Source organism: Caretta caretta, chromosome 1, assembly GCF_965140235.1.
Source record: "Caretta caretta isolate rCarCar2 chromosome 1, rCarCar1.hap1, whole genome shotgun sequence".
In the NCBI taxonomy this organism is placed as follows: Eukaryota; Metazoa; Chordata; order Testudines; family Cheloniidae; genus Caretta; species Caretta caretta.
Window position 1 is genome coordinate 216,304,122 of NC_134206.1, and position 24,555 is coordinate 216,328,676.

Sequence of the window (24,555 nt, forward strand, 5' to 3'; positions counted from 1 at the left end):
TTTAGCCCTGTGTAGCAAAGATAAATTATAATGGACTTGCTGATTACATCTTAACCCACATCTCTCTCAGTACAGAAAAATAACACCTGAGATTTTCATGTTGATCTAGGGGGATTTAGTTACACGTCTTCCATTCAAATGCATGTCTTTAAATTCCCTAGACTGCTTTGAAAATCTCCACCAAATGGTTTTCCAGTAGAACCTTATTGTTCGGAATGACATGAGATGAAATTAAAATTTAGGCACATGAAAGGCATCATCTACCCACAAGCTAGACAGTGTAATCTGAAAATACCTGGAAAATCAGAACTGAATGAATGGAAATGAATGTTATGGTGTCAAAAGCCACATGCACACACTATGCCTTCTGGATAAACAATGAACATTGGACATACAAATGGTACTTCATACCCAATTGGTACAGTGCAGTTCTCCTGGGAAGACCATACTAGACAAGCCATCAGAAGTTTTATGAGTGGATTTCTTCATTCCCCCTCACTTTAAGCCAAAAAAGACAAGGATGGAAGATCAGAGACCAGAGTCTAAAAATGACCCCCTTTTAAGACTCTGCCATGTTGTTACAGAAAAGACAGATTGAGGATGGGTATTCATTGTTGTTCTCCTCCACAATCCCCTCCTTGCTACAAAGAACCTGATTTGTACCAATGCAGCAATCAGAAGATTCCCTGTACTGGGACACACTCACTTTTAATACAAAGTTTCTGCTGCTTAGAGTCGCCAGGAGGATGTATGAATGGAATGGAGTACATCTCATGTGACATGGCATGTATTTTCCTGTTGTTGTTTATTTGAGGAAGATGTGTACTGTCGTTCAGGTACATTGAACACTGGCCCGTGGACTGGAACTGGCCCACTTGATGTATTTGGTGGCCTTTGTGGTATATTCAGATTCTGCAGAGTCTAACTTTATTTTTGAAATCAGGTTTCCAGACTCAAGTGTTGCAAAGAAACTCTTGAAAATGTGACCCACGGAGTGTAAATTGCCACAGCATGAGTGTTATGCATATGCCCTAATCCTTGAGATCCCCATATCTACTGGAAGTGGCTTTTTCAGAATTATAATTGTCATCACTAACAAAAAGTGTAAATGTATTCATGACAATGTTTGCAACTGCTGGACTGCACTTCTCTTCAGCATTGTTCACGTTACTTTCCTCTTCCTTTTATGATCCTGCTGTTTTGTTTGTGTAAACATTAATGAAAAGAGAATTGGGGCCCTGGGTTAAAGTTCATTTAATCAAGAAACAAATGTATTCAAGAGTAGATCATGTCAGTTAGTAAGAGCCCTGGGTTGGTGACCATACCAGGGTGACCTCTACTCTGTCTGATCTAGGGAGGGGGAGCTGACATCCGGAATCAAAGCTCCCATGGTGAAAGTCTCTTGCTACTACCCAACTCCAGCTGAAACTAGGGCCTGTTACATGGTGCACCCCAACTGGTCTCCCTCTTCACAAGAACACACAAGAGTTTTCTATTCTTCAGACAGAGGGTGCCCTGGAAGTAAAAGATACTACTTTTATTCAAATTTTTAAATGACACCTGATCAAAGATCAAAGCACATGTACTATACAGAAAAGGCCCTTAAACTGATTGATCCACATGCAGTAGTATAAAAATAACACAGGAGATAAAGCATGCAACATTTTAAAAAGAGTACAATACAAATAGTACAAAATTCAACTGAACTAAAATCTACATTTAAGACCCACCCCAACGTTTAACAGCGAGACACCACATTGGCCGACTCTGCCCCAGATACACCAGTGCAATGTCTGTGCAGAGGAGTCCTCGGCTGGATCTGCGAGGCAGTACATTTCAGAGAGGAGAGCCTTTCAGTGAGAATCCTGCAAACCTAGCTGAATGGATCTGGGGACTGTCAGCTCACATGTTACGCTCTACCTCACGCACTGGAATAAAACAAAGGAAAGGGTTGATCAGTACGGTGCAAAGCATCCAAATAAAAATGATCTTTTCAGACTAACACTAACACTTTGAATTGAGCCTGGCAGCCAGTGCAGCCTCTTGAGCCCCGGGGGACTGTGCACGTTCCAGTCCAGAATCAGCATCATATAAGACAGTGGCAACTTTCTTCATTGCCTGACATTTCTGAGTGGCTTCAGGAGTAACCCCAAGAAACGTTCATCACAGTAATCCATTTATTATTCTTTTTGCCAATTACATGACTGCGAACATTATGATAACCCTAAAATTTTCAACTTGTTTTAAAATCCAGCCACAATATTTAACTCTTTTAGCCTGAGGCAGTGAGTTACAGAGATTTTCTATCCACTCTATTTACAGGGTCTTTCATTATGTCCTACAGTATTACAAGATGCAACCTAAAGATCTAATCATCTGAAAATGACCTATCAGAGTACTTTCTAAATCTTCATTTCTCACAAAATGTTTAAACGTTCTTCATAATTCAAATCCCTCCAGAATCTTAGAGAGCTACATATTCATAATTTGGCTAAGTGATGACTGAATAGTAGGGATACTGCCACCTTCTACAGGTATGTACAGAAGGTCAGAGGAATGTGTTTAGGGTTGTTGGAGGGTTTAATAGATGTGTGAAAAACCTGAGGGAAATAGAAATGTTTAGGGTTAGTGATCAGGAAATTTTTGGCAGAATAGACTCCTGAATGAAAATGGTTGAAAACTCAACACCTGAGTTAAATCTGCAATAGACAAATCTCTGGCAAATAGACAATGGGAGACAATCATATACTGGGCTTCCAGGGGATGAACAAGATGTGACCCTATAGTTCTTTCCATATCTCAGTTCAACAGCTTTATAATTTGTCAGGATTTGCAAGTTTCAATTTGGTATCCATTGCACATTTCAGACCTGGATTAACAGACTTTGTGGGTAGCACCCTATGTGTGTTCCCTAAGTAATGTAGTTTTTAACAGAGGTGTCCTAAAAACAATGCAAATGAAGACGCTGATTTGGACACTGACTACACACCTATTTAAATCACCATTTGAAAACTTTGAAGAACCAAAAAATTAACAATGCAGAGCAAACAGAGGATCTTCCCACGGCTGAAAAATAATAATTTCATACTGATAAACCACACTTCCCACTATTGATTGTCTTTAACCTCAGCTGGATGGCTGCCTTCTCACAGATCCAGATTTTTTTCTCTTTGCAATTCTGATCAGCATAGACATATGCGGTAACAAACAGATATGCACAGTGTTTGGCAAGTTGGTAGATATAGATCCTAGAAAACAAAGCACTGTTTCAGTACATCGTGGCATGTTTGAGTTACACACATGGCCATTTCTAGACAGGGCCATCTCCACAGGAACTGTTCGAGTCACTCTCAGGGAAACATGATTCTCCAAACTGTTGAAGAGCCTGGCAGGGCCAAGCCCTGAACCCTAGGACAATAGACCTGATTGTAAAGTGCTCACAGCCCTGCCAGCCCCCTGCATAGTGATGGAACCTCCGGAGGGAATCTGGGATGTGTCACCCAGATAGCAGTGAAGACACCAACATCTAGGTCATTGAACCCCAGACCAGTGTTTCTAGGTACAGCCAGAGCTAAAAACCAATGTAAAGCAAACTCAAACAGGGGCATCGGCAGTGGGGATCAAACTGGGACCTCTGAGCTAAATGTATGAGCTTCTAGTGCATGAAGTAAAAGACACTTCTCTCTTAGCCAAGTCTGTAGCAGACTCATCGATCTCTAGCTGGCCTACCCAGCACTAGATGGGGACAGAGCACCACTCTGAGCAAGCAGGGGGTTACACCAGTGAGCCTGGGAATCAAATGTGGGTTGCCCAGAGTGCATCAGTAATAATCTCCTCAGCACTCCCATCCCCCACTGGTGCCAGGGAAACAGAGGCTTGAAGGCATTTCCAGCTTCTCAGCAAAGGACTGAATATTTTTCGATGGGGAAGGGGGATGCAGGGAGAATAATTAAATTAGAATAATAGAATCATAGAATCACATAAGATTAGGGTTGGGAGAGACCTCAGGAGGTCATCTAGTCCAATCCCCTGCTCAAAGCAGATCCAACCCCTACTAAATCATCCCAGCAAGGGCTTTGTCAAGCCTGACCTTAAAAACCTCTAACAATAGAGATTTCAACACCTCCCTAGGTAACACATTCCAGTGCTTCACCACCCTCCTAGTGAAAGAGTTTCTCCTAATATCCAACCTACACCTCCACCACTGCAACTTGAGACAATTGCTCCTTGTTCTGTCATCTGCCACCACTGAGAACAGCCTAGCTCCATCCTCTTTGGAACCCCCCTTCAGGTAATCGAAGGCTGATATGAAATCCCCCCTCACTCTCCTCTTTTGCAGACTAAAGAAGCCCATTTCCCTCAGCCTCTCCTCGTAAGTCAAGTGCCCCAGCCCCCTAATCATTTTCATTGCCCTCCACTGGACTCTCTCCAATTTGTCCACATACTTTCTGTAGTGGGAGGCCCAAAATCAGATGTAATACTTCAGATGTGGCCTCACCAGTGCTGAATAGAGGGTGATAATCACTTCCCTTGATCTGCTGGCAATGCTCCTACTAATGCAGCCCAATATGCCGTTAGCCTTCTTGGCAACAAGGGCACACTGCTGACTCATATCCAGCTTCTCATCCACTGTAATCCGCAGGTCCTTTTCTGCAGAACTACTGCTTAGCCAGTCGGTCCCCAGCCTATAGCAATGCATGGGGTTATTCCATCTTAAGTGCAGGATTCTGCATTTATCCTTGTTGAACCTCATCAGATTTCTTTTGGCCCAATACTCCAATTTGACTAGGTCACTCTGGACCCTACCCCTACCCTCCAGCATATCTACCTCTCCCCGCAGCTTAGTGTCATCCGTGAACTTGCTGAGGGTGGAATCCATCCCATCATCCAGATCATTAATGAAGATGTTGAACAAAATCGGCCCCAGGACTGACCCCTGGGGCAATCCGCTTGATACCAGCTGCCAACTAGACATCAACCGATTGATCAGTACGTGCTGAGCCCGATGATCTAGCCAGCTTTCTATCCACCTTATAGTCCATTCATCCAATCCATACTTCTTTAACTTGCTGGCTAGAATACTGTGGGAGACAGTATCAAAAGCTTTGCTAAAGTCAAGGTAGATCACGTCCACCACTTTCCCCATATCCACAGAGCCAGTTATCTCATCATCGAAGGCAATCAGGTTGGTCAGGCATGACTTGCCCTTGGCAAATCCATGTTGACTGTTCCTGATCACCTTCCTCTTCTCCAAGTGCTTCAAAATGGATTCCTTGAGGACCTGTTCCATGATTTTTCTGGGAACTAAGGTAAGGCCGGTCTGTAGTTCCCCGGGTTCTCCTTCTTCCCTTGTTTGAAGATGGACCCTCTAGTTGCCTTTTTCCAGTCATCTGGGACCTCCCCTGATTGCCACAAGTTTTCAAAGATAATGGCCAATGGGTCTGCAATCACATCAGCCAACTCCCTCAGCAACCTCGATGCATTGCATCCAGCCCCAAGAACTGATTTGGTAACCGTGTTCAGGGAGTGCATGCCAGATTGGGTACCTCAGGTGAGTTCATGCAAAATATGAAATTGCAGAACTACTGTCGCTGAAAGAAGTCTCTGTACCAGATGGCTGGAAGGTAGCTACTGTAATGCCAGTCCTTAAAAAGGGCTCCAGAGGAGATCCTGGCAAGGTCCTCTCATGAATCAGTAACTGGTTAAAAGACAGGAGACAAAGGGTAGGAATGAATGGTCACTTTTCAGAATGGAGAGAGGTAAATAGTGGGGTCCCCCAGGGATCTGAACTGTGACCAATGCTGTTCAAAGTATTCATGAGTGATCTGGAAAAAGGAGTAAACAGTGAGGTGTCAACATTTGCAGACAAAAGAAGATTACTCAAGAGAGTTAAGTCCAAAGCAGACTGGGAAGAGTTACAAAGGGATCTCAAAAAAGTTTGTGACTGGGGTCTGAATGAGCTGTTGCCATCCAAGAAGGAGATTTGGGAATCATTCTGGATAGTTCTCTCAAAACTCCATATTAATGTTCAGCAGTGATAAAAATGGCTAACAGAATGTTAGGAGCTATTAGGAAAGGGATTGAAAATCAGACAGAAAATATCATGATGCCACTATATAAATTGATATATATCCATAGTCCATAGATTTCTGTGTCCAGTTCTGGTTTCCCCATTTAAAAAAGAATGTTGTGGAACTAGGGCTGTTGATTAATCACCGTTAACTCATGCAATTAACTCAAAAAAATTAAGCTTGATTTAAAAAATTAATTGTGATTAATAGCAGTTTTAATCGCACGTTTAAACAATAGAATACCAATTGAAATTTATTAACTATTTTGGATGTTTTTCTACATTTTCAAATATATTCATTTCAGTTACAACACAGAATACAAAGTGTACTGTGCTCACTTTATATCATTATTTTTTATTACAAATATTTGCACTGTAAATATGATAAACAGAAGAAATAGTATTTTTCAATTCACCTCATATAAGTAGTGAAAGTGATCACTTTCAAGAAAGTGCAATTTACAAAAGTAGATTTTTTTTTGTTGTATAACTGCACTCAAAAACAAAACAATGTAAAACTTTAGCACCTACAAATCCACTCAGTCCTACTTCTTGTTCAGCCAATCGCTCAGACAAACAAGTTTGTTTCCATTTATGGGCTATAATGCTGCCTGCTTTTTATTTACAATGTCACCTGAAAGTGAGAACAGGCATTCACATGGCATTTTTATAGCCAGCATTGCAAGGTATTAACATGCCAGATATGCTCAATATTTGTATGCCCCTTCATGCTTCGGCCACCATTCCAGAGGACATGCTGATGACACTCATTAAAAAAATAATGCGTTAATTAAATTTGTGACTGAACTCCTTGGGGGAAAATTATATGTCTCCTGCTCTGTTTTTTACCCGCATTCTGCCGTATATTTCATATTATAGCAGTCTCGGATGATGACCCAGCACATGTTCATTTTAAGAACACTTTCATTGCAGATTTGACAAAATGCAAAGAAGGAACCGATGTTAGATTTCTAAAGATAGCTACAGCACTTGAGCCAGGATTTAAGAATCTGAAGTGCCTTCCAAAATCTGAGAGGGACGAGGTGTGGAGCATGCTTTCAGAAGACTTAAAAGAGCAACACTCCAATGTGGAAACTACAGAACCTGAACCACCAAAAAAGAAAATCAAACTTCTGCTGGTGGCATCTGACTGAGATCATGAAAATGAACGTGCATCAGTCGGCTCTGCTTTGGATCGTTATCGAGCAGAACCCATCATCAGCATGAATGCATGTTCCCTGGAATGGTGGTTGAAGCCTTGAAGGGACTTATGAATCTTTAGCGCATCTGGCATGTAAATATCTTGCAAAATCAGTTATGACCGTGCCATGCGAATGTCTGTTCTCATTTTCAGGTGATGTTGTAAACAAGAAGCAGGCAGCATTATCTCATGCAAATGTAACCAAACTTGTTTGTCTGAGTGATTGGCTGAACAAGAAATAGGACTGAGTGGACTTGTAGGCTTTTAAATATTACATTGTTTTATTTTTAATGCAATTTTTTGTACATATTTCTACATTTGTAGTTCAACTTTCATGATAAAGAGATTGCACTACAGTACTTGTATTAGGTGAATTGAAAAATACTATTTTGCTTTTACAGTGCAAATATTTGTAATAAAAATAAATATAAAGTGAACACTGTACACTTGGTATTCTGTGTTGTAATTGATATCAATATGTTTGAAAATGTAGAAAACATCCAAAATATTTTAATGGTTTTCTATTATTGTTTAATTGTGCAATTAATCATGATTAAATTTTTAATCATGCAATTAATTGAAATTACATTTTTAAATGACTTGACAGCCCTAAGTGGAACAGAAAAAGGTTTAGAGAAGGGTTTGACAGAATACACCACTGTATTCACACTGTACACACTATTGTAATAAACTTTGTACAAGTACGCCCTGTAAGGTATTACCTGAAAACCCATAATCTGCTGGTCAGTGTTGTCCTGGTAAAATATGTGTGGTACCATGGTATAGGAAGATTATAAGATTCCCCCTGTAGGCTGTTATTAACACATGTTCAAAACCATGCAGCCTTGCCCAGGCAGAAGTTAGGTCTGTCCTGAACAAAGGAAGGATTGTGTGCTAGCCTTAATTTGCATTTAAGCAGGAAAGAGAGCAATCAAACTGGAAGGGGAGACAAAGGAAGTTCGAACAGGTGAAAAAGCAGCAGGAAATATCCTTCCTTTGTCTCCTGAGTCTCAGCCGGAAATGTTTTTCAAGAAGGGGACTGAAAGTATAAAAAGGAGGAACAAACACCCTGTCAAGGTTCCTTTCCCACTCTGAACTCTAGGGTACAGATGTGGGGACCTGCATGAAAACCCCCTATGCTTACTTTTACCAGCTTAGGTTAAAACTTCCCCAAGATACAAATTAATTTTACCCTTTTGCCCCTGGACTTCCACTGCCACCACCAAACTTTATCTGGGTTCCTGAAAAAATGTAGTTTGGACACGTCTTTCCCCCCAAAATCCTCCCAACCCTTGCACCCCACTTCCTGGAGAAGGTTTGGTAAAAATCCTCACCAATTTGCATAGGTGACCACAGGCCCAAACCCTTGGATCTTAGAACAATGAAAAAGCATTCAGTTTTCTTACAAGAAGACTTTTAATAGAAGTAAAAAGGAATCACCTCTGTAAAATCAGGATGGTAGATACCTTACAGGGTAATTAGATTCAAAACATAGAGAATCCCTCTAGGCAAAACCTTAAGTTACAAAAAAGACACACAGACAGGAATATTCATTCTATACAGCACAGCTATTTTCTCAGCCATTTAAAGAAATCATAATCTAACACATACCTAGCTAGATTACTTACTAAAAGTTCTAAGACTCCATTCCTGTTCTGTTCCCGGCCAAAGCATCATACAGACAGACACAGACCCTTTGTTTTTCTCCCTCCTCCCAGCTTTTGAAAGTATCTTGTCTCCTCATTGGTCATTTTGGTCAGGTTACCTTTAGCTTCTTAACCCTTTACAGGTGAGAGGATTTTTCCTCTGGCCAGGAGGGATTTTAAAGGGGTTTACCCTTCCCTTTATATTTATGACACACCGCAAGGGACTGCTCACTCTCTCCCTGCCCATCGCATTCTCAGCCCCGGAAGAGACAAAGGAAGCAGCCTTTCTGAGGAGGGGGTCTTGACCTGAAGAGTTTGGTCAGTAACATTGCTGGAAGGATGTGTTGAGAGATTTTGATTGAATCTAATATAGTTTGTTAAGTTAGTCACTAGTAAACATTTTATGTTTATTTTTCTGATAACCATTTCTGACTTTTAAGCCTCATTACTTCTGCTTCAAAAAAATCAATCTCTTTGTAGTTAATAAACTTGTTTGACAGTTTTTTCTAATCCAGTGTGATTAGCTTGAAGTGCTTGGATAACTATTTAAGATAATAAGATGGCATATTATTCCCTTAAAGCAGTGTTTCCGAAACTTGGGGTGCCGCTTGTTCAGGGAAAGCCCCTGGCGGGCTGAGCCGTTTTGTTTACCTGCTGCATCTGCAGGTTCAGCCGATCGCGGCTCCCACTGGCCGCGGTTTGCCACTTCAGGCCAATGGGGGCTGCGGGAAGTGGCGGCCGGTACGATTGGCCTGCAGGAATGAACCACGGCCACTGGGAGCTGCGATTGGCCGAACCTGCAGACGCGGCAGGTAAACAAACCGGCCCGGCCTGCCAGGGGCTTTCCCTGAACAAGTGGCATCCCAAGTTTAATATATAAGACTTAATATATTTTAATATATAAGACTTAATATATATATAAGACTTAATATATTTTTACTGTCCAGGAGGGGGCTGGGAAATACAGTACATATATTTCTGGGGGAAATTTGAGACCGGGGGGGCAGGTGTTGGGGTCTGCGGTGGGGCGGCTGCCCCAGCCCCTCCGGAGAAGGGCTGGAACAGGCCGTAGAGGCTGCACAGACCAGCGACCAATCAGCAAGGGCCTGTGGACAGACAATCAGGGCAGATTATGAGGCAGCCAATCAGGGCCAAGCTAGGTCCTATATAAAGGTGCCTAGCAGGGGTGGGATCAGTCTCTCCCTGACTAGCAGGGGAGGAGGACTGGCTCCTGAGCTAGGGAGTGAGCACCTTGGACAGAGCAAGGCTGGGCAGGCTCGGGGGAGCAGGAGAGCGCTCCATCCCCATTACCTGCCAGGCTGCAGACCCTGCTACAAAGGGCCGAGAAGGTGCACAGGGCCAAAGGGGAACTGGCCCAGGGAAGAATAGGAGGACAAGAGGGGAACAAAGGAGGGTAGAAAGAGGCTGCCACTAGAGGGTCCCTGGCTCAGGACTCAGAGTAGTGGGCAGGCCTGGGTTGCCCCATCCCTCCCTTACACTGCACCTGGCAACCGAAGACAGTGGCCAGTACAGACTGCAACTTGCCCCTGAGATAAGGGGCTTGACTTTGGGTTGTGGTTGTCCACTGAGGCAGGTGTGAGTCCCAAAAACTGCTGTTAATCTCCCTGGAAGGGGGTAAGTCTGGAGTAGTGGGCACTGCCGGAGGGCAGTGTCCTGAAGCGAACGCTGCCAAGTGGGGAGCAATGCGGGACCCAGGGCAGCAGAACCCACAACGGGCAAGACACCACACGCAGAGGGTGCTCCAGGACTGGACAGAGCTAATTCCCGGAGCAACCAGGGGGAGGCGCCAGGGGCGGTGAGTCTTGACCCCATCACAGGGTCACTGCAGAATACCCAAAGCTGGTGAGAGCCAAGGGGTGGCTGGCTGGCTGCAGCACACACAGTGACTTACATGCTGGTGGCTGTTTATGAGCTGTGTAGGCTGGAGACTACAGCAGCAAGGTATTGTAAAGGGCACCCCAGGTTACACTGCAGAGGTGACACAGCCATCCACTAGTCTGAATTGTACCCCAGAATGTCACAAAGGGCACAAAGATGGTGAAGGGTACGGAACGGCTTCCATACCAGGAGAGACTAAAGATTCGGGTTGTTCACCCTAGAAAAGAGAGAAGTAAGGGGAAGAGGGATATAATTAAGGTTTTCAGCTAAGATTGAGCAGCAGGGCTAGGCACCTCCCTGCAGCCTGGACATAGATGCCTGTCCCTGTGAGAAGGGAAGGGTTTGCACACACTTCTCCTCAGCATCTCCCATTGAACAGCTTAGGCGGTTCCCTGCCTAGGGTGCTGGCTTTTGTAAGCCCCATTACAAGGTTCCTGTCTCTTGATATATTTTGAATAAGAGTCTAGGAGCCTCTCTCAGACTTCGGGAGTTGCAGTGGTTTTCTGGGCACCTCAAAGTTAGGTATGGCTCGGTGTCACAGCACCTAACTCCTTTTGTGCATCCCGGCCCTCGAGAATCTAATGTTCTGAAGCATCACACCATGCGCTTCTGTCATAAATATAAAGGGAAGGGTAACCACCTTTCTGTATACAGGGCTATAAAATCCCTCCTGGCCAGAGGCAAAACCCTTTCACCTGTAAAGGGTTAAGAAGCAAAAATAACCTTGCTGGCATCTGACCCAAATGACCAATGAGAGGACAAGATACTTTCAAATCTGGAGCAGGGGGAACAAAGGGTTTGTCTGTCTGTGTGATGATTTTTCCGGGAATAGATCAGGAATGCAGCCTCAGAAACTCTTAAGTTAGTAAGTACTCTAGCAAGAAATGTGTTAGATTTCCTTTTGTTTAATCGCTGGTAAAATAGCTGTGCTGAATGGAATGTATATTCCTGTTTTTGTGTCTTTTTGTAACTTAAGGTTTTGCCTAGAGGGATTCTCTAAGATTTTAATCTGATTAACCTGTAAGGTATTTACCATCCTGATTTTACAGAGGTGATTCTTTTACTTTTTCTTTAATTAAAATTCTTCTTTTAAGAAGCTGATTGCTTTTTCATTGTTCTTAAGATCCAAGGGTTTGGGTCTGTGTTCACCTGTACAAATTGGTGAGGATTTTTATCAAGCCTTCTCCAGGAAACAGAGTGTAGGGCTTGGGGGGGGGGATATTTTGTGGGAAGATGTCTCCAAGTGGGCTCTTTCCCTGTTCTTTGTTTAACACACTTGGTGGTGGCAGCATAGGGTTCAAGGACAAGGCAAAGTTTGTACCTTGGGGAAGCTTTTAACCTAAGCTATTAAGAGTAACCTTAGAGGGTCTTTCATGCAGGTCCCCACATCTGTACTCTAGAGTTCAGAGTGGGGAAAGAACCTTGACAGCTTCTAATCACAAGATGTGACAGAAAAGGTCTTTATCTCTAATTTTTCTGGTTCATTGATATGCCAGAAGTTCCTAGTTTCAATTTGGCACCTGTTGCACATTTCAGAACTAGATTCCTAGATTTTGGGTGTTATCAATAGTTATCGGGTGTAATACTTTGGTGCTGATCGTAGCTTATTTTTACTAGTTACTTTCTAAGAATCTTTCCAGTTAATGTTTCTTGATTTTCATCATTGAACCCTGTGGAGAAAAGAAGCAGAAAGTTCTGGTTAGTGGCTAATAAAATGCCCATTAGAATCCCAGTTGTGAGAAGTCTGAAAAACAAAAATATGCACAAGAAAACAGAATCACTAGTATGTTATCGCATACTGATGGATCCAATTTCCGTTTGATGTTGCTGTACCTTAGTTTGACAGCTGCTTTCTCACAGATACAGAAGTACTTCTCTGTGCAGTAGTAACTGTAAATTTTTTCTCTGTATAGGTATCCACAATTAGAGGATGAATACAAGTCAATCCTAGAAAATAAAGCATCATTTCATTATGTCTTGACATTGGCATTCAGTGCATGTATTCGGGGCACTCTGTATTTGCCAGTTTCCCTGGGGTAAGTAATGTGCATGTGCCCTACAACTGGTTCAGATTACTTTCCTCTACATGAGAGCTCATCTCTGCCAGCCAGTGCATTGTGAGGTCAGTGTCAACGCTCCACTGCTCCTTGCCCACTCCCTCCTCACCCACACAGGACAGGGATTAGCAGCCCTACAGAAGCTACTATTGCCCCTGTGCTTCTGGTCACAACACAGACAGACAGCGCAGGAAAGTAAGTGGGCACCATCTGTCTCCTCTGCACAAGCACCCAGGACAGGCCTCAATTTGGTCCGAAATATTTATAACTTACCAATCTACTTTCTGTGTCAAAACAGCTGAGCCATCCGTCCAATACCAGCTGTTCTCTCCAGATTTATGTAAACCAATCCAGTAATATTGTGTATTCTCTCTTGGAAGTACATGGTTCTGTGAGGAAATCACCACATTATTTCCCAAAAGAAGCCAAGTCCTTATAGGAGATATGGGGTCTGGTGCCCTATTGTCCTGCACATTGTCTTGTTATTTACACCAGGATAAAATGGGTATAATATCTACCAGATCAGAATGCTGGCATTTGATGGCCACTTTATTCCAGTGTAAATGAAGACACAAATTTTAGGACCATGGTGAATCCAACTCTGTGGAAGTGTGGAAATCCTTCCCTTGAATCCCTCAAGGAACCCAGAAGACCAGGACAAATGTTATCCACAAAGCACTGATCCACCCTCCTCCTGAAAGCAGCCAGAAGGCAGTACCCCCTGAGAAAACCCATTGTTTGTAACTACAGCAGGATCTGAGAGACTTGTGTCTATTCTACTAATATCCCCGGCAATAAGTTCCAAATGTGACCAACAGATTTACTGTACTCTGCACTGTTCCACACTTTGTGGTTCCTGAGCACAGAGCTGTAGTAACCAAAATGCAATTTATCTTGGAGAGGCTTCTGAGAAATTAATTAAAGTTAAAATAAAACAGACTGGGAGAGGGACCATACCAGCTTATGTCTGTGTTTTAGCATGAGAAGGGTGGAATTCTGTAAGGAGCAGAACCTCTGGCTCTCTTCCCATGACCTCTTCTGCATTGATATGTAGAAGCAGGTGTCACCTCCCATCCATTGCCAGCTTGCAGGACACAGTGTACAACTGGGTCCTACGAAAGAGAAATTGTTTCTATTTCTCATCCTAAGCAGTTCAGTGGAGAATACAGGAGCTGAAGCCATGGGTTTGAGTGGGTATAGAAGTTGCAGAGTTGTAATGGATGTGACACTAATCCTCCGGGGACCAAACTGGAGAATCTCGCTAGTCTGTGTGAAATGAGTTGCTGAGTCTCAGTTCTGTTACAGTATGACTTGATCTCCATTGAGGAGTGGTGGATTTTTCATTGCTGAGAAATTTAAAACCCAGGAGTAGAGAACGTTATTATCAGGAGTCACCAAGTCATGCTGCTACACATAATCTTACAAGTTCTGTTCGTCAGCATATGAGCAGCGTGTAGTCTTTGAAGAAATACTATGTTAGTTTTGTGAGGGAGATTCTTTTGACAGAGCTGTTACAAGCAGCCAGAGAGTTTGCCATTTTCCTTAATCTCTGTAATTAGAGTCCATTCTTGGGGCAGGGCTATCTCCTGGAAACCAGGTATTAGTGTGTTGGCTCAGATTCCTGAAAGCGGGGATTGCTGCATGCTGTTTGTGACCACCTCTGTTCCAGGGTGTATATAGTATAAACCAAGCAATTGCACTGAGGGAATACGCAGACTTTTTGTCATAGATTTCTCATCCAAAAGGAAACTTACCCCACTTCTCCAGGGTTCTAGGCACCACAATCAAACACCCTGATGATATTTTCACTCCTGCTTATTTTTTTACTGGTTTGATATCCAACTGCCCAATTCCACCCTGGAGGTTCCATAGCAAATTCACTATAAGGGACATCAATATTGCTCCTTAATTGACTAAAGAGGGCATTGCTGAATAGAGCTAAGTAAATAAGTGGGTGGCTGGGAGGAGGAGCATCTGAAGGAGAAAAAAATCTTAAAAAAAAAAGTTCAGTAAGTTTCAAATCAGTACAGAACTCTTTCTCGCTGAAACAAATTCATGTGGGTCAAATGAAACAATTTCAAAATGAAAGTTTATTTAGAAACTAAATGTTGAAATGGTTCATTTCAAAAATGTCAAAATGAAGCATTTTGAGTTAGTTGAATTTTTTCCTTATTTTTTATTTGGCGGAATTCTATCCAAATTCAGAAATAATTTTGCTCACCACTTTGGACATTTACTATTCACTAAAAAAACATTGCCTAGCTCAATGCTGAGTCACACAAAGTACTCTTGCTTCCCCACTGACTGAACATACTGCTTCTTTTGCAATTCATTATCCTGTCCCAGTCCCAGAGGTACTGAATGAAAATTGAACCTTAGTCCTCCACACTGTTCTGCAGACCACTAAGCAACATCTCGGGTGACAGTTACCATCTGATGCTGTACTGTGGCCCATGTGAAATCAGTTGGTTAGCAAAAATCCAGTTACTAGGAGGTAGGTCACATCACATCACAAAAGCACCACAATAACTAGCATTAATTATTTGCTTTCTTAGCAATTTCAACACACAAGAAGAGGATCGAATGGATCATGAGGGAGGAATTCCCTTATCTCAGCTCTCCACTAACTGCATACACTTAGTTGTGGTCCCTTTCAATGCAAGGGCAGAGTTAATTTAATAGGGATGTTATGAGAAGCAGATGGGGGAATTGTATAACCTTTGCCCAACCTTATCTATTCTGGAATAAAGGATAGGAGTCCATTTGCATAACAATCCTAATTACCATTATTCTCATTATTTTCCTCTCCTTTAAGACACAAATGATCTTTCATATCTTGCATTCTTTTTGAAAAATTTGTTTGCAGAGTTTCCTGGTTCCTCCTGAGGCTCCCAATTTGTTTCTGGAAGTCATTGGAAACCTGAAAAACTGAAATTCACAAAAGCATTTTCCATTTTGACCATTTACAAATCAAAATTATTCCTGTCTCTCTCCTCTTAATTTTAGTGATTCCATCCATCTGGTTTAAATGTTGTGCCTCATTTCATGTCGTAATGATTAGAAGTGACATCACAGATTTAGTGTATTTTTTTTCTACTAAAAACAATATAAAATGAGCTGGTTTGTTAATGGGGTACAGAGCCTTTCACCTTTTTGTCACCAATGTCTATCCAATGCAGGTCAGTATTAACCAAAAGGCATGCCTCCTGAGAAGTGTACAGTATGAAATGAGTTAGTGGATGTCACTCCAGTTCCTAATGGGACAGGTTTCCACAGCACAAAAACCACCACCATAACTGGCACAAGAAGGCTCCTCTTTGGCAATTTAAGCAGAGAGGCCAAGGAGTGAATGGGCTACACAGATTGTCACTGGTAGCATTAATACTACTCTGGAGCAGGGCCAAGGTTAAAGTACATTAATTGGTGAGAGTGTGTCTGGGAAACTTGCATTATCACTGCCCCCGCTGTACCTTTGAAACAGGTAAATCATCAACTTCAGACTAGAAAGGATGGATATCAATCTGGCATCTTTTACAAGCACCAAATGAATGAATAAATAAAATATTGATACTTACACACAATCCCAAGGGCTAACATCCCTAGCAGCAATGCCAAGCACAGTATGAGGAAAGTCAAGGCAGCCAGACGCCATGTGGAGGATGAGGAGGGGAGCCCTGGAGGAACAGCAGAATAAAGTCCAGACCAGTAATATTATTTATATATATATTGACCCTCTTAAAGCACTAAGTGTGTGTGTGAAATGAAATGAAAATTGGGAATCATTTAACACTTCTCTAGATGCACAAAAAGTCACAATCCCACAAAGAAGGCTGTGCTGGTTAAAAAACCAGTCTGGATTATAAGACAATTGAAGGCAGCTGTAAAATATTATATCGAAGGCAACACGCTGTGAGAAAAGGCTCTTAGCCTCTACGTGCTATTCAAAACTCCCGCCAAAGAGGGACAGCCTTTTGATGAGAAGGAATTCAAAGCCAGTCAAGGTTGGCTTAACAGTTTTAGGAACTGCTTCAACCTCAAAAACGTGCAGACTACTGGTGAAGCTGCATCTGTCAATGAAGAGGCAGCAAAAGCTTACCCTGAACAATTAAAGAAATATAATATATACACACACACACAAAATGGAATAAAGGGGAAGTTGATAGTAATGAATATAAATCATTGTGAAATAATGTATCCCTGTGTTCACACCCTACACACTATTGTAATAAGGTTTATACAAAGTATGCCTTTTCAGATTGTGACGGGTTGGACCCCCCTTCCGAGATGCCACCTGTTGTGTTGGGGTCCCACTGAGCCCACTCATTCTACCAGCCTGGGCTGCCTCACCCTGTCCTGCTGCACACACACACAGAGGTAGGGGACACACCCAGGTGTAGAATCACAGAGTCTGCAATCAGCTCTGTGTGGGAAGACTCAGCTCAGGGAATTTACCATAGGGTACAGCAGCAAAGCATTGTAAAGGGCAACCCAGGTTAGAGGGCAGGAGTGAAACAGCTACTCATTAGTCTGGATTCTACACTGAGTATGTCACAATCAGAAGTTAGGAATTGCAGGAAATTGATAATGGATTGTAAGGTGGATAGAAATCTGGGTAGATCATCGGGATCGACAGGTAGTGATCAACGGCTCGATGTCTAGTTGGCAGCTGTATCAAGTGGAGAGCCTCACAGGTCAGTCCTGGGCCTGGTTTTGTTCAACATCTTCATTAATGATCTGGATGATGGGATGGATTCCACCCTCAGCAAGTTCACGGATGACACTAAGCTGGGGGGAGAAATAGATACACTGGAGGGTAGGAATAGGGTCCAGAGAGACCTAGCTAAATTGGAGGATTGGGCCAAAAGAAAACTGATGAGGTTCAACAAGGACAAGTGCAGAGTCCTGCACTTAGGATGAAAGAATCTACTAGAGGCTGGAGACCGACTAGCTAAGCAGCAGTTCTGCAGAAAAGGACCTGGAGATTACAGTGGACGAGAGGCTGGATATGAGTCAGCAGTGTGCCCTTGTTGCCAAGAAGGCTAACGGCATATTGGGCTGCATTAGTAGGAGCATTGCCAGCAGATCGAGGGAAGTGATTATCACCCTCTATTCAGCACTGGTGAGGCCACATCTGAAGTATTACATCCAGTTTTGGGCCCCCCACTACAGAAAGGATGTGGACAAATTGGAGAGAGTCCAGCGGAGGGCAAAGAAAATTATGAGGGGGCTGGAGCGCATGACTTACGAGGAGAGGCCGAGGGAACTGGGCTTAGGTAGTCTGCAGAAGAGAAGAATGAGGGGGAATTTGATAGCAGACTTCAACTACCTAAAGGGGGGTTCCAAAGGGGATGGAGCTAGGCTGTTCTCAGTGGTGGCAGATGACAGAACAATGAGCAATGGTCTCATGTAGCAGTGTGGGAGGTCTAGGTTGGATATCAGGAAACACTATTTCACAAGGAGGGTGGTGAAGCACTGGAATGGGTTACCGAGAGAGGTGATGGAATCTCCATCCTTAGAGGTTTTTAAGGCCCGGCTTGACAAAACCCTGGCTGGGATGATTTATTTGGAGTTGGTCCTGCTTTGAGCAGGGGATTGGACTAGATGACCTCCTGAGGTCTCTTCCAACCCTAATCTTCTATGATTCTATGAAGCCATGGGACGGAAGTAGAAATCTGTGGCAGCAGAGTTAAGGACAGTGAGAAGGAATTTTTTAAATATATTAGGAACAAAATGAATCCTGACAATGGTATGGGTCCATTGCAAGATGGAAATGGTAGAATTATCAATAATAATGCAGAAAAGGCAGAAGTGTTCAATAAATATTTGTGTTCTGTGTTTGGGGAAGAAAACAGATGATGCAGTCTCATCATATGGTGGTGATAGCACTCTTTCTATTCCACTTGTATCTCTGAAGATTGTTAAACAAGCTACTAAAGTTAGAACATTTTAAAATCAGCAGGTCCAGATAATTTGTATTCAAGAGTTTTAAAAAAGCTGGCTGAGGAGCTTGCTGGACCATTAATGTTAATTTTCAATAAGTCTCGGAGTAATGAGGAAGTTCCAGAAAAGTGGAAGAAAGCTAATGCTATGCCAACTTTTAAAAAAAGTAAACAGGATGACCCAGATAATTATAAACCTATCAGCCTACCATCAATTCTTGACAAGATAATGGAGTATCTGATATGGAACTCGATAAATAATGAACTAAAGGACATTAATATAATTAATGCAAATCAGCATGCATTTATGGAAAATAGATCTGGTCAAACAAACTTGATTTTTTTTATGAGATTGCAAGTTCGGTTGATAAAAATAATAGGATTGATATAATGTACTTTGCCTTCTGTAAGGCATTTGACACGGTGCCGCATGACATTTTGTTAAAAAAACTAGAATGATATAACATTAACATGACACACATTAAATGGATTAACAACTAGGTAACAAATAGGTCTCAAAATGTAACTATATAGCATTTTTATCAATGACCTGGAGGAAAACATAAAATCATCATTGATGAAGTTTGCAGACGATACAAAAATTTGGGGAGTGGTAAATAATGAAAAGGGCGGGTCACTGATTCAGAATGATCTCGATAGCTTAGTAAACTGGGCACCAAGCAAACAATATGTGTTTTAATATGGCTAAATGTATCATCTGGGAACAAAGAATGCAGACCATACTTTGATGATGAGGGACTCTGACCTGGGAAGCAGTGACTCTGAAAAAAGTTTGGGAGTGGTGGCGGATGATCAGCTGAACACAACCTACCAGTGTGATTCTGTGGCGAAAACAGCTAATGCAACCCTGGGATCATAAACAGGGGAATCTTGAGTAGGAGTAGGGAGGTTTCAAACCCTTTTGGAGACAACCAAGATGTTACAACTCAATTTTATGAACTCTTTGATTGGATAATATGCACTTGAACCAGATCCTCAGCTGGGGTAAATTGGAATGATCTACTGAAGTCAGAATAGCGACACCAAGTTTTGACCAGTTCTAGCTACAAATGAGTTAACTTCCCAATTAATTACAATCCAGTTCCAATTTGGAGTGTGTATGGGACAGTAACTGTGTACCCAGTTCATATTAACATTTTGCATAAGTCCAAGGCTGGAGCACAGACAGAAGACCCTGTTAAATCCAGGTTAGTTCCCATTTTCTCTTCAAAATAGAATGCTGTTTTAACCAGTCTTGTAAATGGGCCTCCCTACATGGTTGTTTTTGTAATGTAGACAGGCCCATGACCCACATGCTCTCAGAGAGAGGCTGGTCCTTAAGGCATCATGCTGTAGTGGAAAGAAACAAAAGGACTTTCTGAAACATAACAGTTTTCATCTTACTTAGCCAATATCCCGTGAAATTAACTGCAAGTGTGTTTTTAGTCTAGCTGTATTTCTAGTCTCCTTATTGAACCAGGTCCCTGCCACCGTGGTTTGCCTGCTTTATGTTGCTCCGGCAATGCAAAACAGGAAGAAAGTCTACTTAGCCATCTACATGGGAATCCACCATGATAGGGAAATTCCTAGCTGGAGTAGCCAACTTCATACCAGCTGGCCATAACATAAAGCGGGTGTCTAGGACATGGCTAGGAAGGCGACATGGTGAGAATGCCCCTGCACTCCAGTGACCATCACTTGTGAAGGAGCCCCGTGGACACTGTTGCAGCCAGGCCTGAGGCTGCTCTAAATTATGCTGAGGGAGGGGTCAGCCTGTAAGTGTGTGTCTTCGTCTCTAGGGCACACCTGATGCCTAGATGCAGCATTGCAGAGCTCTATGACTCTCATACCACCTCTGGTGACTACTTATTTGGCTACAATGGCCAGTCCCAGCCAATGTATTCTCCCTACCCCCTGTCTGGGTCTTCTGTAGCTCAGCCCTCTAGCCAGGTCACATAAGAGTTCAGCTTCTTCCAGAGTAGCACAAACAATGTCAAACAGATCCTTAAACTAATAGTCCTTCTGCTTCTCTCAACTTCTCTGTAGTTCCCTTGTTTGCCTTTGCACAGGGCTTTTCTTGCAGGTGCCTAACCTGCCTCTGTATTGTTCTTCTGCCATTGTACCCTGTCTGTTAAATCTTATCCCATCACTTCTCTCTGCCAGAGAGACCTGCCTCCTCACCACTCTCTTCCCCTAAGTGAGCTCCATCAATCTACTTATAAGGCCTAGCTTCACCTACTCTGGCTAGTAGGCAACTAGTTAATCACCCTCAGGTGTGGAGCTGAGTAATTGGGGGTACTTTCCCTTACCTTGCAGATGATGGGGGTTAAGCCCCATCATACAGCCCCAGCTGGCCTCATGATTAGCAAAGGTGGTGTAAACTCCCTTTTATCTGCTTCCCCCTTAGCTGCACTGAATGGAGCTTTGGCACAGCTGAGGATATGGCACCTTTTGTTTACTTTTGCCATTTTTCTTTTTACTCTCTATCCAAGGCAAAATAAACATTGCTTATATTAAAGATACCTATGGCTCCGCTTCTCCTCCCACTGCACTGGTGCAAATCAGGATTAACTCCACTGAATTCAATGACTGCCTGAAAGACAGTCAAGTTTCTGGAAGTGGTTATGTTAGGTGTTGGACTGCTTTTCCTGGGCACGCTGAAGAGAAGGAAGTTCACTTTAAATCTCAGAGGAGGCTGGGTTGGGAATGAGGGAACAAACCCAAAGAGTTGCAAAGCCATCCTCAAAAGTTGCTGCAAAGAAGCTGGCTGCAGCCAGCGTGTGTCCAGAGAGCACTGAAAGATCTATGTGCCTGCTTACAACATCTTCCCGGAGCCAGACTATTAAATCTTCCTTTAAAGCTTTTGACATTGGTCAGTATCAGAAACAGGATTTCTTTTTCTTTCTCTTTCTCTTTCCAGCCTAGGTTCTGGGCACTTAACAATTCTTAGATGCCCCAGATCCTTCCCTGTGCTGTGACTAAGGTGACCAGATAGGAAGTGTGAAAAATTGGGAAGAGGAGAGGGGAAATGGGGGTGGACGGGGGGGGTGTAATAAAGTCCTATCTAAGACAAAACCCCTAATAATCGGGACAATCCTGATAAAATCGGGGCATCTGGTCACCCTAGCTGTGACCCCTATGCACAGCACCCTTGGGACACAGTGACAAAGCTGGCCCAGGAGGATCATATCAGTGCAGTAGCTCTGCTGTCAACTCCCCTCCCTATGGCTGGTGTAAAGTGGTGGCTCTGAAAAAGAAGGCACAGTTAGGGCTTCCCTGAACTCTGGAGATCCCCAACTGCTGTAATAACCATTTATGGTCACTAGCAGCAGTCACAAGTTGGAGCAGCCTTCAGAATGCTCTAATTTATACCAGAGGACTAGCCTGTACGTAAAGACAAAATAACCTAACACCTTCCCAAACGAGGTACAGCCCCAAATTGGAGCCTAAAGGCATCACAACTGGTGCTCTCAGAAATTTAAGCAAAAAAAGGGAAAGTGGTTTTCAGTTTGATTCACTTGGGGACTGCGGTTTCCTTAGCTGAATGCAAATCCTGCTGCAGAGGACAGGATGGGGCTGTGAGGTCTGAACTGGTCAGGGAGCCAGAGAAAACAAAAGACCAGGTTTGTGAGTGTTTTACTTAAATAATCTCTCATTCATTGTTTCAGGAAAAGGTTCCAGGAATCAGGTTTGTTTTTTGAGGAATGTTTTTCTTACACTTACTAATGTGCTCTTGGTGTATTTTTTTTAAAATGACCTATGACAATTTCAAGTGTTTTCCCCTTCTCTGGCTGTGTTTACCCTCTCACATGGAGATGCCACAAATGCTCCATACCCTGAAAGCAAGTTATCATTTGTCACCAAATGTTACCACCTCCCATGAGAAAGAAGCAACCTGGAGTCGGTCCTACATGAAAGAGAACAAAGATTCTCGTTTCCCCATGGAACAGAATTTGGCAACTGTAAAATCTTAACCTAGGGCCACATCATCCCATGGATGATTCTATAGAAACCCCCACTGAATTCATTATGAACTGATGGCACAATATGTCCTCAAGACTGTCAGACTCTACTCTAGAGCCTGATCCTCAAACACTTACTACCTTTCACACTGCTCACTCCCATGGGTAGTCCTATTAAAGTCAATAGGACTACTCACGGTAGTAAGTACTACTTTCAGCAATTGATGTTTGCAGGAGTGGGTCCCTATATAGTAAAATGGTATGGGGAGGGACATCTCCCTCCATGGTTTGAACAGCACTGTGCATGCCTCTGCACTAATCACAATAAAACAGGAGAAATTCACCACTGGTGTGACTCTACTGAGAAGGAGGGAGTTAAAGGAGTGAATTTGGTCCATTCTGCCTAAGATTAGGTTAGAGCACTTCCCAGCCCAGCTACTTTAAGCACAACTAAAAAGCCCCATAGAGATGGTACCTTTTTCCACAGGAGCGTCAGGCTTTGGGATATTTTCCAGTGCATAAGATTTATTAAATTCCAGATCTGCATATGTTATTTCTTCTGTCATAGCTGGTGAAGACGGAAGCTTATATTTCAACTAAAAAAATTATAGCACGTTTCAGGTTCTGCAGCTGTTGAGTGAGGGAAAAGATCTGCTGTTTTAGAGAGGGCTCCTTTTCAGTGCATTGGTAGATACAAATGAGGCAACAGAGCAGTCCAGAACTTCCTATAAGAGGATGTCACAAAGAAAAATGTTCCCCTTTGACCAAGAAATTGTCCCTCTCTCTTTCTTCCTCTTCCCTTCTCGCCTATCTGCCCTCCACTTATTTCTCTTTGCAATGGCTGAAGAAAACACAGTCCTGTGTAAATTCTGTGGTTTTGGTTTCTAAAGAGGTAACTTGTTTCTGGAGAACTGCAAATTCAAGACTTACATGCAGGAATGAATACAAGCTTTTCACAGCATCATAGTCATGTTCTTTTGTTACCAGCTACATGTGGTAGAGGTTAGCACTCTGCACTGCCCAGCAGTGGGTTTGGGACCAATTCTCAGTCTTTGTCTCTTGCCACAGGGTTCTGAGAGTACTCCAGACACTGGGTCCAATGCCCAGGAGTTAGAGCTCTGTGTGGCATGCAGAAGCTCTAAGTTCAGGTACTTGAGCCCAGATCCTTGGCTGCTATAAATCAGTGTATTGATCACTGATGTCCAATTTGCATCATCTGAGCATCTGACACCTAGTTTCTACCGCCTCAAGTCAGAAAGAGCAAGGAGTGCTGCAGGGATCGGGGCCAATGCCTGGGAACCGCTGCTTTTTTCTCCGACATAGAATCATAGAATCACAGAAGATTAGGGTTGGAAGAGACCTCAGGAGGTCATCTAGTCCAACCCCCTGCTCAAAGCAGGACCAACACCAACGGAATCATCCCAGCCAGACCTTTTCAAGGTGGGCCTTAAAAACCTCTAAGGATGGAGATTCCAACACCTCCCTAGGTAACCCATTCCAGTGCTTCACCACCCTCCTAGTGAAAGAGTTTTTCCTAATATCCAACCTACACCTCCCCCACTGCAACTTGAGACCATTACCCCTTGTTCTGTCATCTGCCACCACTGAGAACAGCCTAGCTCCATCCTCTTTGGAACCCCCCTTCAGGTAATTGAAGGCTGATATGAAATCCCCCCTCACTCTTCTCTTCTAAAGACTAAATAAGCCCAGTTCCCTCAGCCTTTCCTCATAAGTCCTGTGCCCCAGCCCCCTAATCATTTTCATTGTCCTTCGCTGGACTC

At 43.0% G+C, this 24,555-nt stretch overlaps 1 protein-coding gene across 2 annotated transcripts; it reads right to left on the reverse strand.

Moving 5' to 3' along the window:
• Positions 1–1,522: 1,522 nt before the first annotated feature.
• LOC125623202 (C-type lectin domain family 12 member B) lies at positions 1,523–23,466 on the reverse strand. 2 transcript variants are annotated; one of them, XM_048822230.2, is made up of 8 exons: positions 23,250–23,466; positions 16,449–16,547; positions 15,658–15,801; positions 13,831–13,985; positions 13,147–13,262; positions 12,650–12,763; positions 12,438–12,486; positions 1,523–1,928 (listed from the first exon to the last, which is right to left on the reverse strand). In XM_048822230.2, exons 1-7 carry the CDS (start codon positions 23,338–23,340, stop codon positions 12,477–12,479), a joined length of 729 nt encoding a protein of 242 aa, XP_048678187.1. In that variant the 5' UTR covers positions 23,341–23,466; the 3' UTR covers positions 1,523–1,928; positions 12,438–12,476. The 2 variants fall into 2 exon arrangements, with proteins under 2 accessions (XP_048678187.1, XP_048678194.1); XM_048822237.2 differs by lacking the exon at positions 12,438–12,486.
• Between the last annotated feature and the right edge of the window lie 1,089 nt (positions 23,467–24,555).